At 39.4% G+C, this 14,253-nt stretch overlaps 1 protein-coding gene across 1 annotated transcript in view; it reads right to left on the minus strand.

Moving 5' to 3' along the window:
* Positions 1-14,253, minus strand: part of npr2 (natriuretic peptide receptor 2) — a 69,445-nt gene that overhangs the window by 44,383 nt on the left and 10,809 nt on the right. The window contains exons 2-6 of the mRNA XM_073478557.1: positions 11,859-12,040; positions 7,903-8,016; positions 7,346-7,481; positions 5,440-5,534; positions 274-409 (exon numbers count right to left, since the gene is read on the minus strand). Of these exons, the coding sequence (XP_073334658.1) occupies positions 274-409; positions 5,440-5,534; positions 7,346-7,481; positions 7,903-8,016; positions 11,859-12,040 (663 nt within the window). The remainder of the gene's footprint in view (positions 1-273; positions 410-5,439; positions 5,535-7,345; positions 7,482-7,902; positions 8,017-11,858; positions 12,041-14,253) is intronic.

Here is a 14,253-nt window from a genome sequence, read left to right on the forward strand (position 1 = left end):
TAAACAAAGCATTAACTGTAACATTCATCTGATGAGAGATTCGATCTTACTTAAGTCGAGAGAAAAAATCTGCCACTAAGCGTCGTATAATTTCACTTGACGTCAATGCCGTGCACTTTCGCACATAATTCTTCATGTGCAATTTTCTGAAATCAGCGCGTCCATTGGACAACCTTATGTTTCTTGCTCTATAACATACTTGACTTCAGAAACGTATAATCATCTGTAGGCGGATTAAACTCAAACATGGAGGGAAATGTGTTGTTTTCATACCATCATTGCAGGAGGGGTCGTCTGTGGAAAACACACATGGGGGGTTATCAAGCGGTGGGCCCCCGTTAGGCCAGTGAATCTTCTCCGTCTGGGACCAAATGATCTCTTTGGTGGTTCCATTGTAGTACGCAACAAGCTGTAAACACAGAGGAGAGTGCTCATTTAAATGGATGATAGGTTTATTGTTGGGGGCAATGTTGATTGTTCATCATTTATTGTGGAACCATTGGCAGGGTGCAAGCTCGCCATGATACCACTAGCTTGTGACTTAATGCACTTTATTATTAAGGCATTCATTGGTCTGAGAAAGCAAATCTGTTCCTGGTGTTTACCATCCCTCTTTTAAGATATACAAACAGCACTTGCTATTAGAACCCTTTTAACCAATTTAAAAAGCAACTAATGTATTACCGAACAAAAATGGTAAGTGGACTGGCATGTATATAACACTTTTCTGTTTTTCTGACCCATCACAGTGCTTTACAACACCTGCTACATTCACATTCATTGCTGGCAGCGGCTACCATTCAACGTGCCGACCTGCTAAAGTGCTTCCCAACCAAAACAGCCCCAAGATATTTCTATGGCCATCCACTCACATAATGATGGAACAGCCATCACGAGCAATTTGGGGTTCTGCTTCTTGCCCAGACATGCAGAAGTGGATTGAACCACCGACCCTCTAATTAGTGGACGACCCGCTCTACCTCCCGAGCTACGGTCAGCCACAGCTCCCATTAAGTTTTACCAGCTTAGGAGCGCGTGACATGACATGTATTTGTTGGTTTCCCCCTTATCAAAGATATCCACCCACACTCTCCTCGAATTAATTTTAGCTATGCTAACACTGTCTCGTCGATCGGTAACACCATCATCAGGTTAAAATTTCCCTATGTCCAATACTTTTCTTTATGACCAAATACCTGCAAAGTAATGATCTACACATCAGCCTCAGCTTTGATTTCTGTTCAGTGCTAGCAGAATAAGTAGGCTAAATATTAGCATAATAACATGCTAAACTAAGCTAAGACAGTGAACATGATACACATTATACTTGCTACATACTAGCATGTAAGCATTGTCATTGTGAGAATGGTAGTATGCTGACGTCAGCATTTATCTCAAAGTAGGCCTACCACTGTGTCTAAGTAAAGGCTAAAGCCTCACAGAGCCGTAAGCATACCTGTAGACTCCTGTTTTACTTTTAATGAGGTTGTCTTTCTTCACCTTCACTATCCATGAAGAATAAACAAGGCTAAAGGAACAGTTTTTGGGGAAACATTTGAGGGAATTTACTTCTTGCTGAGAGTCAGATGGGAAGATCGATACCTCTCTCGTGTCTTTATAGCAGCCTATAAAGCTACTGCCAGCAGCTGGTTAATTTGGACCAGGGGTTCCCAACCACCAGGCCAGGGACAAGTACAGGGTCATGGGTTGTTCAGTACCGGGACGCGAAAACCCAGTAGGAACTAAAGTGGGTGATGTAATTGCCATGTATGTACTGCATTGTGTTTTGTTATTATTTTCCTGGAAATGGCAACCATTTAATTAAATACCACAAGGTAAATCATTTCCCTTTAACATTCAAATGTAAAAAAAAATATATATATATTTACGTAAAAGTGTAAATTTGACAATGAAAACATTTTACTGTTTACATCACATATGGATCAAAGGTGCACATGCACGCCTGCTCCTTCCCCTCCTCCCCCAAGCCACCAGGAAAATTACAGTTCATGTCTGGTCTGAAAGCTCTGTCTAGTCAAAAACTGACTCTCTAGCACCTCTAAATGTTACCATTTAATATGCTGTATCTTGTTGGTACAATCAATACATAAGCAGACGAGTAAAAACAGCAAGTTGTGGTGTTATGAGTAGGCTAGTTAGGCTACGTGCTGAAACTAGGTCTTGGCCAGCTGCAGTGACTTTGGCAGGGACAGCAAAACTCGAAAAAGTATTTTAGATTTTAGATTTTAAAGTATGTTGATACAACTGTTATCGTATAAATAATCTTCACAGTCACAACTTATTATCTTGTTACCTCAAATTAAAATACTTTCTTGTTGTTACCGTAATTTTAAGACTCATTATTTAATCAGCCCAAGATTATGTGATGATCTGTTATGTGAAGCTCCTAGTAAGACATTTAACTTATCTGAAAATAAAATATCAAATAAATCATTACCCTTAGATAACAAGCGTAAAAAAAAAGCTAAAATGTCAATGTAATCACAGCCATGAGACAACACTTGAATATCTTAAGAGAGATTTAAACATTAAGGCTAAACAAGAATTATATTTTGAGAACTGTTCAGCTTGTACTTGCTGAGCAAAACTGTCTCCATCATGTCCCCTACATCTACACACAACTGTGACCAACATCCCAAATATCTTGATAGTGCGAGAGCTTTTTTTCTGACGACACAGCCTCATGAGCAGCATCTGTTGTCCTGCTGTGAAACTTGACTCCTGTGTTTCTAACTAGCCGCAGGAGTTTTCCCAGCCATGCTCCCAGCATGTTGTGTCCCCTCTGCTAAAACCTTGAAGGCCGTCACCCCCGCAGAGTGTCATCAAACAAAGCAGAGTGCGACGGGTTAAGGGGCAGAGGGAGCGCGGTCTGAAATAGCTGCAGTATTTCAGTTCAGGAGCGGTGTTTACTGTAGGCCAAAAGAATCTACTCCAACACTGCACTTCATCTTCTGTCACTCAAGTCTGCAATTTTGGTTATTTTGGTTGTTTGTCAGCAATAAAATAACTATTAACTAATGTTTAATTAACTGTACATTTACCATTTATTATTGATGTTTATTAAAAGTGTAACCTGTTATAGGAGTGCAAATCTTTTAAGATTTCACTGGGGGTTTGTACAAACCATGAAAAACAGAACCACCCCAGAAGTACACAGAAGTGTGTATACCGAGGTGTCCCCAGAGCTTTGGCCATACATTGTATCTTCCTATTTTATTCTGGCAAAAATAAGATTTGTAAACTGAGTTTACAGTAAGATCATATGATAATGCCTACAGATGTATAAAAACACTTGAATTTATTTACAATTTACAAAAAAGACTGTACATCCTTCATGGAACAACACCAAATTAGTGTGATTATTTTTATATCTTCCACTTCTTCCAGTCATTTATTGCGTCCTTAGAAAAAGTCAGTTAAGCAGCGATGTAAGATATACTGTGTATCTTAAACACGAGCACGTCTTTTTTCCGTAATCGTTGACATATACAAGCAGCGTAATCATGCATTTGACAGATTATTAGAAAAGGGGGAAAGGAATGAGAAATAGAAAAAAGGTTTTAGAAAAAGAGAAAGAGTTAACTGTAGAAAAACATGAAGATGGCTAACAAAGTGCATATAATCAATGATATTCTAAGTTGTAAATAAAGTTCTTTATTACATTCAGCAGTCTGAGACTATGAAAGCCGAAACCGACTCGTGATGTTTTCAACCAGGCTGCTGGCCATGCACTCGGGTCAATCGGCCATATGAATCGACCAATTAAAAGCAGGATAAATGAGACCAGGAAGTCACGCTGACAGCCTCTGAGGACCACTATGAAATTCTTACTGAAGTCAAATCAAGCTAACCTACTTCTCCTCCCCTCAGAAAGAAAAAAGCACACTGGAGCAGTTCACAGCAGTGTTTGCAGAGTTCAACACACACAAATATTTTCATCAGACTAAGAGGGAAATTTGAGGTTTTATGCATCTTATCATTAGATGTCAGGACCCCAGAATCTCTCCCAGACAGTAATATTCATTTGCTTTCATTGCATCAGCAGCCAAACACAGGCTGAGGTTTAAAACGCATCATGCTGAAAAGCATTAGAGTAATTAGAGACACAAAAAGTGAATTAGCCCTGTATTGTTTTCAGTCAATATCATTATTTGCAAACAACAACGTGATAAATACGGAAGAATCTACAATTATTCCTCATTTAGTCATCAGCTGTTTCCAGTCCTAACAACAACGAAACTTCTCTGTGCCAAATGAGCTAATAATCAATCCATCATAAGCAAATCTTCCACCAAAGATAATAATTACTGTAAATCATTAGTAATGATCATTAAATATTGTTTACATAGTGGAATAATATGGTATTGTTTTGCCGGCTGTTGCTGGATCAGCTGGATATTTTTTGGAACCAACTAAAATGTACCAAAGGCTGGCATATAATGTATTCTTTGATTTGGAGTTTACTTGTTCATTGATCAGATAGTTCCTGACTCAATCCAACTATTTAGGCTATTTTATTAAGGCTCATTTCTTGTGTGACTGCTTGTGCTCACACATGTAACATGTAGGGACTCTGACCTCTTTGGGTTTTGGGAGGTGTTTTATACCTTTTAGATAGCCAACAGAAGAGAGATGACAAGAAATAAGCAGGGAGGGAGATGAGGAGTGACGTGCAACAAATGTTCCCAACTGGACCAGAACCAGGGACATTGCAGTTCATGACTGGCACTTAAAGCCACGAGAAAAAGGTTTTGTAGACAGGAAAGGTATAAAAAAGTAGCACTGGTTGTGAAACTCAGGTAGCACTAGTATTAAAACACTTGTAAGAATTAAAATAACATGAAAAAGGTCTTTTGAGTCCCTCCTCATTTGTATATCAGCCCCGTCCATGCACAGCAAAAATGTCTTTATGCCAAATCCGTTTGAAACTGCAGCAGCTCTACATGACAATATGCGTCCCTCTGAGTGCACTGTTGCACAGTCCAAATACAGAGAAAGCACATGAAAATCTTACATACTTCTCTACTAAAATCCCATCCTTTTCCTGCAAACTGTCCAAAATTTTCCGTCCACTCAGCCAACCTCTCTGCTCTTTACCTTGGATACATGAGCGAGCAATAACAGCATCACCTCTTCATATGAAGAAGATTATGGTTAATGGAGGAGACAAATGATCACTGCCACCAGTAAAAGCTAACATCAGTGTTTATTTTGCAGGCTTTGGCTCATTATCTTCTCTTCTTCTAAATTAGTTCCCTCTCGACATTAAACCCTGTCCTCATACAAAAACATACCAAAGTAGAAAAAAAAACATCGCTTTAAATTACACAGGAGCTTTAAAGGAACCGTTTAAATAAGAATTTCAGTTCAGTCATCTACTTATCCGACTCGATAAGAGACAGTTAAAGCATGACTTACCCCGTACTCTCCCGTCTCCTGATTAGTCATCGCCCACAAGTCCACATCTATATTCCTCGCATTTTTGTCATCCGTGGTGACGAGTCCTGTCACTCCTAAAAAGATCAAAAAGATCCACATTAAGGGTCTGATTCAGACTGTGTAACGCCATATACAGTATGGTGGTCAGTACATCTGCTCCTATTCAAATTTGTTGAGTTTTTCTGTCTTTTGAAAGTATTTGCATCATAAACTTGAGTTCTGCATCTCCATTCTTTCCCATCAGTACAGTGTTTTTCCTGTACTGATTTTATGTGCAGGCTGTGTAATTTTGTTTTGTTTAAGAAGACTCTGCAGTAGAGTATCAATTAGGCTCACACTGATTTGTTTACACCACACTTTGTAATGGACCTTTATTCAAACAGATGATGCGGAATATTATGGCAGGAGCAACATAATTTCTGGCACTTCTCTAGTTTTTCGAGGTGCATTCTTCTTGTGTCTGAACACTGATAATTGTGGTTAAAGGTTGGAAATAGTTTAAACCTGACCTGATAGAAAAAATGCAATTGCTTAGCCACTAGTGAATATTTGTAAATGCTTTTGCTTCTGTAAAACCACAAAAAAAAAATCCAAAATAATGAAGTGAAAGGTTCCTTTATTATTTTAACACGGTGCCTATTTTCCTTGTTTTTTTCCCTACCATGCTGAGCAAAACAACCGTCATCAACCCTTTTAGGATGGAGCAACAAAATCCCATTGTTCTGCTTCTTCCAACATGATGTGAGAGCAGATGTGGCAGCCAGCAAAGTAAACAAGGAAGTGTGTGAGCACCCACATCAAGCATCAAATGGACTATTAACTCAAGTGTTGTGTGATAACTGTTCAATAGCGCTGTAATTATTGTGTTGAAAGGGTATATTTTAATCGTATTTTGGGGTCAATGGTGCTTTCCGATAACAGCCAGCTGGGCCGGTCTCTTGGCCTCTCTGCATGTTTATTGGAGAGCACCATTCCCTGTTATCTGAGAGGCAGACATGGCTTTACAGCTAAATTACCACATTTTTAGTGTTGGAATGAAATGTTGGCATTTGGGTTTCTGTAAACCATGGATACAACACATTTGTACATTTTATTATCATTTCTTTATGTATTATATCGACATTTCTACAATATGCATCATATCAGGTTTAGATTACATGTGCAGTATATGAGAACTTTCATGTCAGGAAGAGGAAGGGATCGTGATGACATGACAGCTCGGCAAGATAGCTGCCAAGCAAGAAACCATTGTTTGAGACGTCAACATTCGTAAGCGTGAAACCACTGTATATTTTTAACGAGAGGCCGCTGTTCGAGGCAGCATTCTAACATGTCTTGGCACAAAACCACTGGATATCATCAATAAGACCATTGTTTGAGATAACGTTTCAACATATTATTTGGATACTAGTTACTGGATATTTTTAATGAGACCACTGTTCAAGACAGCATTTCCACATCCGACTATTCAATAGTTTTAAGTGTGAAACCACTACATAGTTTATAACAAGATGTAGGGACATTTTTAAGATGTATTTGTGGCAACAGCCAAAACATGAAATGTTTTTCTAACCCTAACCAAGAGGTTTTTGTGCCAAAACCTAACTAGACCATGAGCACATTTATAATTGAACATATAGAAATGTAACGTTGCATATATCAAACTTATACGTAGTTTGCAAAAACGTTCATTCCGGCAATTGGATGTAAGTGTTTACATTTTGCATGAGTTGACATGTCCATATGTAGCTGCAGCTACGTAATGAGTGAGGCAAACACATCAGAACCAAAAAAGGAGCACTTGTTGATGAAACGGTGAATGTATAGCAGATTGCACAGTCAAACATAAATTTTTTTAACAAACACATCACCAACATTTGCTCACCCCAGAGTCTGCGGTTCTGCGTCCTCATCGTGATGTTAATGCCATCGTTCTGGGCTCCACCATCTGCCAGCGTCTCCTCCAAGGCCTTTGCATACAGCACAAAACCATCATAGAAGCTGCCGGCGATGTAGTCCATCTGCAAGAAGAGAGACGTACGTTTGAACAACCAGCAACAACGGGAATTTGTATACACACAGTTATGATTGAAGACCTTAATGATCTAATAAAAACATAACTTATAGTGGAAATGCCTATCCTTCAGCCAACATTCAACAGCATACTTCTATGAAAAGACGTGATTTTGGCCAAACACCCACAAATATACTGAATGATATTAAGTACAGTTTTTGTAAAGCTCCCACATTTAATAGCTGAGATGAAAGCAGTAATAAAAGAGAAAGTATTAATTGCAAACATCATTGTCAACATCATCCATCATTGAGTGCTGACAGCTATACAGCACAGTGGGGATTTTTCTTCACAGAATATCTTATAAAAGATTAAAGAGGTCGTGATGCCGCCGAGAACGCATGAGGTTTTCATTGGCTATAACTTACTAGTGATGGTTCCAAATGCACACCAAAATCCCTCAAAGCTTTGGCATGGAGTCTCTTCTGGAACTCTTTGTACTCCGGATTATCAGGAGGCCGGTACGTTATGACGAAAACAGACTGAGAGAGACACAGAGAGGGAAAAATATTATAGAAATCTACAGCTTGAGATAAGAGGACTTAGGGTTGATCCTGGAAACATCCATGTGTCTGTCTGTGATAGACTGAACAAGAAACTGAATCCCAACTTCATGCAGGATAAGTGAAAGCCTTGTGAAAATGCATTTTTGGGAGTTCATGTTGTTGTCATATAAATAGCTAGCATGTTATTCAGTGCAGAGGCCAAGAACGGCCTTGCTTGCAGTTCTTTTTTCCAATGCCATTATCTCATGATCACAAGTTAATTATTTCTTTAGATAACAAAGCTTGTTTCCTCGAGATAATGACATAATCAACCTGTTAGTATGAGAAAACAAAAGGTTGTTGCCTCTTTTTACTTATAATGTTCATCAGAGCTCAGCAGTGTCATGTCAGCATGCATAGATGACGTCTTGGCAACTGTAGCAACTGATTAAAACTGAAAATGTCAGATCAAGGACTACCCATGATTGGTCAGCGCATCAGACTGTACATCATTCTTACTGTTTTATAATTACTTCACAGTAACACATCTGTACAGTATATAAGCCTATCCCTTATAGAAATTAACTATTATGAAAATACCCTCACATGTAATCACTCGGGAAAATGTGCTTACAGCAAATTACAAAAGTTGATTAAAAGTTCATGTGGTTTGTTTGAAACTCCTAAACCTTATATAATTTCTCTCGAGAAGAAGAAGAAAAAGGCTAATTACTCAAGATAACAAGATGAATTAACCTGCCACCATGAGAAAACAAGTGATTTTTATCCCAAGACAAAGAACTAAGATAACGGCATTAAAAAAATCACTTTAAGCACAGTGGTCTTTTGTTCCATCCTTATTTGGAAATTATGCTAACTGAGTAATGGTCAACATACTGTATCTCGGTTTTGTTTTGGTTGTAGTCAATGATGCGTCAGTAAAGACTTAAATTCCTCTCCTGTGACCATTTTGGATTCAAGCAGAGCAAATCCCAAACTATACACTCAGTTTGTTGTTTGTGCTTGAGGGTCACAAACTGCTAACTGGCTAAGCAGCTAACAGCCTGACCAGCTAGCGGCCATTGAGTTATGAGCATGCTAGCCGTCAAACCAAGGCTAACAGTCATTCCTTCACTGTTAGCATTTGCATTTTGCACACACCTGCAGCCCATCTTCTCATCAGTGCCAGCTCACAAGCCCTGGACTTCTGTGCGCTGGCTGCCGGATTGTTTTCACTCCTTGTCGTGGTATATTGATGGCTCACTTCTCAGTGTTATTTCTAGCGAACTCTTCTGTGATTTACTGTGTTCTCTCTGGATCTAACTTGTACGTCTCTTCGCCACTCCCAGAACCAGATCTACTCTGAGCTCCATGCAGCGCCTCCACCACCGGGCCACCCAGCCTCTCGCAACTCAGCCACCAGCCAAACCGCCTCACGCTCCCTCGAGCCTCCACCCGAGCCTCCATCTCCCAGCACCAGGATCCCCAGCTAAGTCTGCAGCCAAGCCTCACGCCAGCCTCTGCTACTGACTTCCGTGCTACTAAAATAAAATCCTTCTAACCATATCCCTGCCTTTGGCCTTCGCTTTTGGGTCCTACTACCATACTGTAACAGAACAGGCGAGAAACGCGGGACTGTAGTGAGGACAAAAACAGACAAACTGACAAAGAGAGAGGGAAAGACTTGGACTTAAATACACAATGGAGGAAAAACTAATATGAGACAGGTGAAACTAATTGGGCAATCAAAAAAGGCAGGAAGAAACACAAAGACAGGAAGTGGTAATTAACAAGAAGACACATAAGGAGAGAACTACAAAGTAAAACAGAAAATAACTAAAAAAAACTTAACCAAATATGTATACATAATATTCAGTAATTGGTAAAGTTGATTTGTATTAACCAACTCCTCAACATTTTTAAGATTGGATTTATGATTTTAATTTCCAATATTAATAAAATAACTTATGATGACGTGTGTTTTCTCAGTACATTACCTCATTAGTGTAAAGTAAAGGAAGAGATTGTTATACGAGGATCAAAATGCACTTAAAGGAATTACGTCTTTCTTGGTCTAAGGAGATGTGTTTGGCTGTTGCGTTTTAAATTCATTTTTTTTATTTTTCCCCATTAAAATGAGCCTCCGCTCGCTCAGTGTCAGGTGGGATCAGCTCCAGCCCACCGTGACCCTGCCTGAGCAGGATAAGCGGTCACAGATAATGGATGGACAAGCAAACCCAGCTCTGGGGATGGTTGTCGCAAGTGCACATGATGTATTTGACAGTCCATATCTTTAAAACAGAATAATCTGAAGGAGAGGAGGGTCACTCGATTCCTTCTCAATGCTTTAGGCTTCCACTACACATTCAGTTTTTGAGGAATTCAAATAAAAATAAAAAGTGTGAGGACCGATCCTATCCTCCCTCAAACATCTGATCAAGTGTTTGGATAGAGTAATCAAACATTCACATTTCAGTCCAAATATTTGCCTCAGGTGACCTTTGAGTCTGTCCACGTACTTGCTGCTATCATAAAAACAAGTTTTAGACAGAAGTCCTTTAGCTCTGCTCTCAACTGGAGGGGCAATACATCGTTTTTCATGTCACAACAGTTAAACTGGAACTCCACCGCAAACTTCCACCAGCAATTATAGCCTTGAGGGAAACATATTGTCTTAATAAGCCCTGTTATGTCTTGCAGACAAATTAATTCCTTGCATGATCAGCAAAATGGGAGCCAAAATGTTGTTTTCCAGCCAAGGTCAGGAGCAGTTCATATTCAGAAGGACAGATATTGAGATCACTGTGTTTAATGCTTAAGCTGCTTCATGGTTTCAAGGAAATATCAATCATTTTTTTACATGCTTTGACTGAACAAATTAAAACTTGATTATTATCAGTTTGTTGTCAGCTAATGAACCTTTCAGAAGAACAAATATTATGAGTGAGAAGGTATTCCAGATGTGCGCGGATAAGAGGTGGAGACGTGTGAGGAATTATCCCTCAGGCGCAACAATAAATCACTTTTTAGTCCTTAAATGGAACGCAAAGGAAGACACTTACTTCCATTAATTTCTTAAGTTGAGGATTCAACTGCATTTTAAGCACCTTCCACATCCATTAAGGCAGAACTTGCCATAATCTATTTAATATTATGCCGAGTTTATATTCACATAGCGGCTCTGCTTCAAAACTCGGTGAAGACTTAATTAAAGAGAATTAGGAGAAGCCTGTGTGACATTTAGGGAGATACATTAGTCGAGCGACACGTCTGTACCCGCTCTATTATGTCTCAAAGCACTAATTTGTATTGCTAAATGGCTTCCTGTGAAAACGCATCCCCTCATTCATTAATGTCATGCAAGAATTTCGCTCCTTAAAGTGGTCAAAAGGGGTTGAGGGAAGACTCAGTTCGCCCACACACTGGCAAAAGTTATGCAGCCAAAAAGCACATAAGCTTCTCGTAATACATCTCTGTCATTACCATAAAAGCTTCCCTGGTTTTTAATTGTTTTTTAAAAAAAACTTTAATTAATTCTGAAAGTATTTGAACCAACTGTCGGTTTTCAGTTAAATTTAAGGACTTTGTTCTGTGTAACTCAGTAAAGAGTCTGATAAAGATTCTAAGATTGAAGAGTGTATTAAATATGCGTTTTCAGAAACGCCCATTCCTCATGGTGGTTTTGGTCTCTTCTGCTTCCAATTACAAATCAGCTGAAGCCATGACAGTCTGAACACAGCCTCAATTTATCAAGAGCAGCGATCCAAACAGATGCACGGCTGTTGCTACATACTGCGTGTGTGTGCAAATGTGTTTGTCGTGTTCTGTGTTCACTGTACCTTAAAGACCTTGATGGGATCGGCCCAGTCTGGGTCGGAGTTCTGCCACGGTTTGCGATCGGCCAAGCTCTCAGCAAACACATCCAGATAGAAAATGGCGTAGTTTTCCGGGTCCTGGATCTCACTTTGAAACAGCTTCATGATGTTCAGGAAAGTGTCCAGCGGGCCGCAGATGTACACAACTGCAGACAGAAAAAGGGAAATAAAAAGCAGGGTGTTTATCTGAACATGGTCAAGAGTCTCCGGATTTAAGCGTGATTTTTCTATATTCTTTTATTTTGTCATCTTTCTAGTTATTACACTCAATATAATCACTAAAACAAGTTAATTTGTTAAGTGAGTTATTCACTTAATTGTAGTAAACAAGACTTTAAGGTCAATAATAGACAAAAAAAAAAACTCGATAAGATGAAAATGTTTTGCAGTGACAGTGTCTCCATGTAAAGTCAGAGACCACATATCAGAGATGGGGACTTGAGTTGCAATTAAGTTGCACACTCAGTAAATTGAGACTCAACCATAGCGTAACCCTACACATCTGGTGCGCGATGACAACAGAACTATGGCGACGAGCACAACAACTGCTGCCGCTCTACTGTTTCTTATGAGCTTTGCTTATAGGGACCACACACTAGGCGCAAACAAGAGAATCGGCAAATGCAACGTTCGTGGAATGAATATAAAGGATGCTGGATCGACCACATCAAACTTTATCAGGCACCTGAAAACACACCTGGATATGTCAGTCACTTGGTAATGTGAACGTTAACCTCATGGATGGTTAGCAAACAGGTGATTGAAACGATTATGCAAGGAATCATTTTTGTCACACAAAGGTGCCAAATAGTAGATATCTCTTTTTGAACAAACCTGTTCATGTTTTAATATCATCAGTCTATGGACCTGCAGTATATTTCAGATAATTTGGCAGCAACAGTGTTTTGCATTTAGCTATTGTAGTTGTGTATTTATATTGTTAAACAAAATACAGTTATTAATTTTAAAGGAAAGCTTTCATTGTGGGTTTTTTTTCATATTGCATTTCAATAGCCTGTTTAAAGTGATCATATACCAAACAACTAATCAGTGCTGATAATACTCTATGCCAATAGATAAAGGAGTGATGATAATACAGTACATGCTTTGAATTCTTAGATATAACTATGCAGTGTTCTCAGCTGACCGGATGGCATGCAGCAGATGATAGAAGGCTCATTACAACCAGAAGAGACTTGAGACTTGACTTGGACTTGCAAAATATGATTTATGAGCATCTCTGCCACATTTACACCACAGGACTCAACAAACTGTTCTGAATTGTTATCCACATCTGTTTTTGGCTCTTTTTTTGTTGCAACAGTGAGTTTTTCTTGATTATTTACTCTCAAAACAAGTGGCTCGCATGCACAAATAAATGCCAGATGTAAAGCTGTACATACATCGGCAACAGGCGCAAACAAGACAGACTGCAACTGAGGCTGGAGAGCAGGAGGTGGGCTAAGAGCTTGGAAACCTACTAGTCTGAGGTAGGAGGGTGGACTGGAGCAGTGGGCAGGGATTTATTAGCCTCTTTGCTAGTAGATACAGTCCTCAACTTTGTCGTTGCTCGCCCAAATCCCCCAATTTCCTTTCAGCTAGCTCTGTGTTGATGTTGTGAACCTCAGCTGTGTTGAGTTTCAAAGCATTCACAGTGAGCAGGGAGAAACCGTGGTGAGATACGGAGGATACAACAAAATCACCTTTAAAGCACAAAGCTAAAATATTTCAATTTTAATGATATGTGCATGGTGCTGTAATATCAACCTGCACATTTACTGAGGCTGGATTTCCTCATGTGTTTGACATTGTTTGCTCTGTGCAGCAGCTTGCTACTATTGTAACTGACAACGCTAATAATGTCTGTTAAAACCAAAACTGTGTGACACATTTTTCCCCATTTTTTGCAGTTACACACATTGAAATCATTAGCATAACATGAGTCGTTGATAATAAACTTCGGTAGCTGGCGCATATTTCAACTTTTGGGTTGCGTGAAGATATCAGGGTTAGAAACAATCTCCTGCAGCGTAGGCTACGCAAAAATGAAACATCTATCAGAGGCTGCAATGAAGCCAAGAGTGAGACAGAAATCCTTCAAAGATAAGGGTGTGGATTGGTTTGGAGGACTTCTCGCCATGGAAACAACCAAAGGAAGGAAAGGAATTCAAGCCACATACTTTATGTTTATGCTAAAGTGATAAAGCCCTCTAGCCGCCATAGGAGAACTGAATCCTTTCCATTTGGTACCAAAGATGAATTCAGGTGACGTCATTATAGAGCAACGAAACATTGGACTTAAACATTGGACACTGCTGAATCTTTTTCTGCGCCTGGTAGTGTTTGTTGCTGTTCTGTT

The sequence above is a fragment of the Pagrus major genome, chromosome 12 (genome assembly GCF_040436345.1).
Source record: "Pagrus major chromosome 12, Pma_NU_1.0".
Lineage (NCBI taxonomy): Eukaryota > Metazoa > Chordata > Actinopteri > Spariformes > Sparidae > Pagrus > Pagrus major.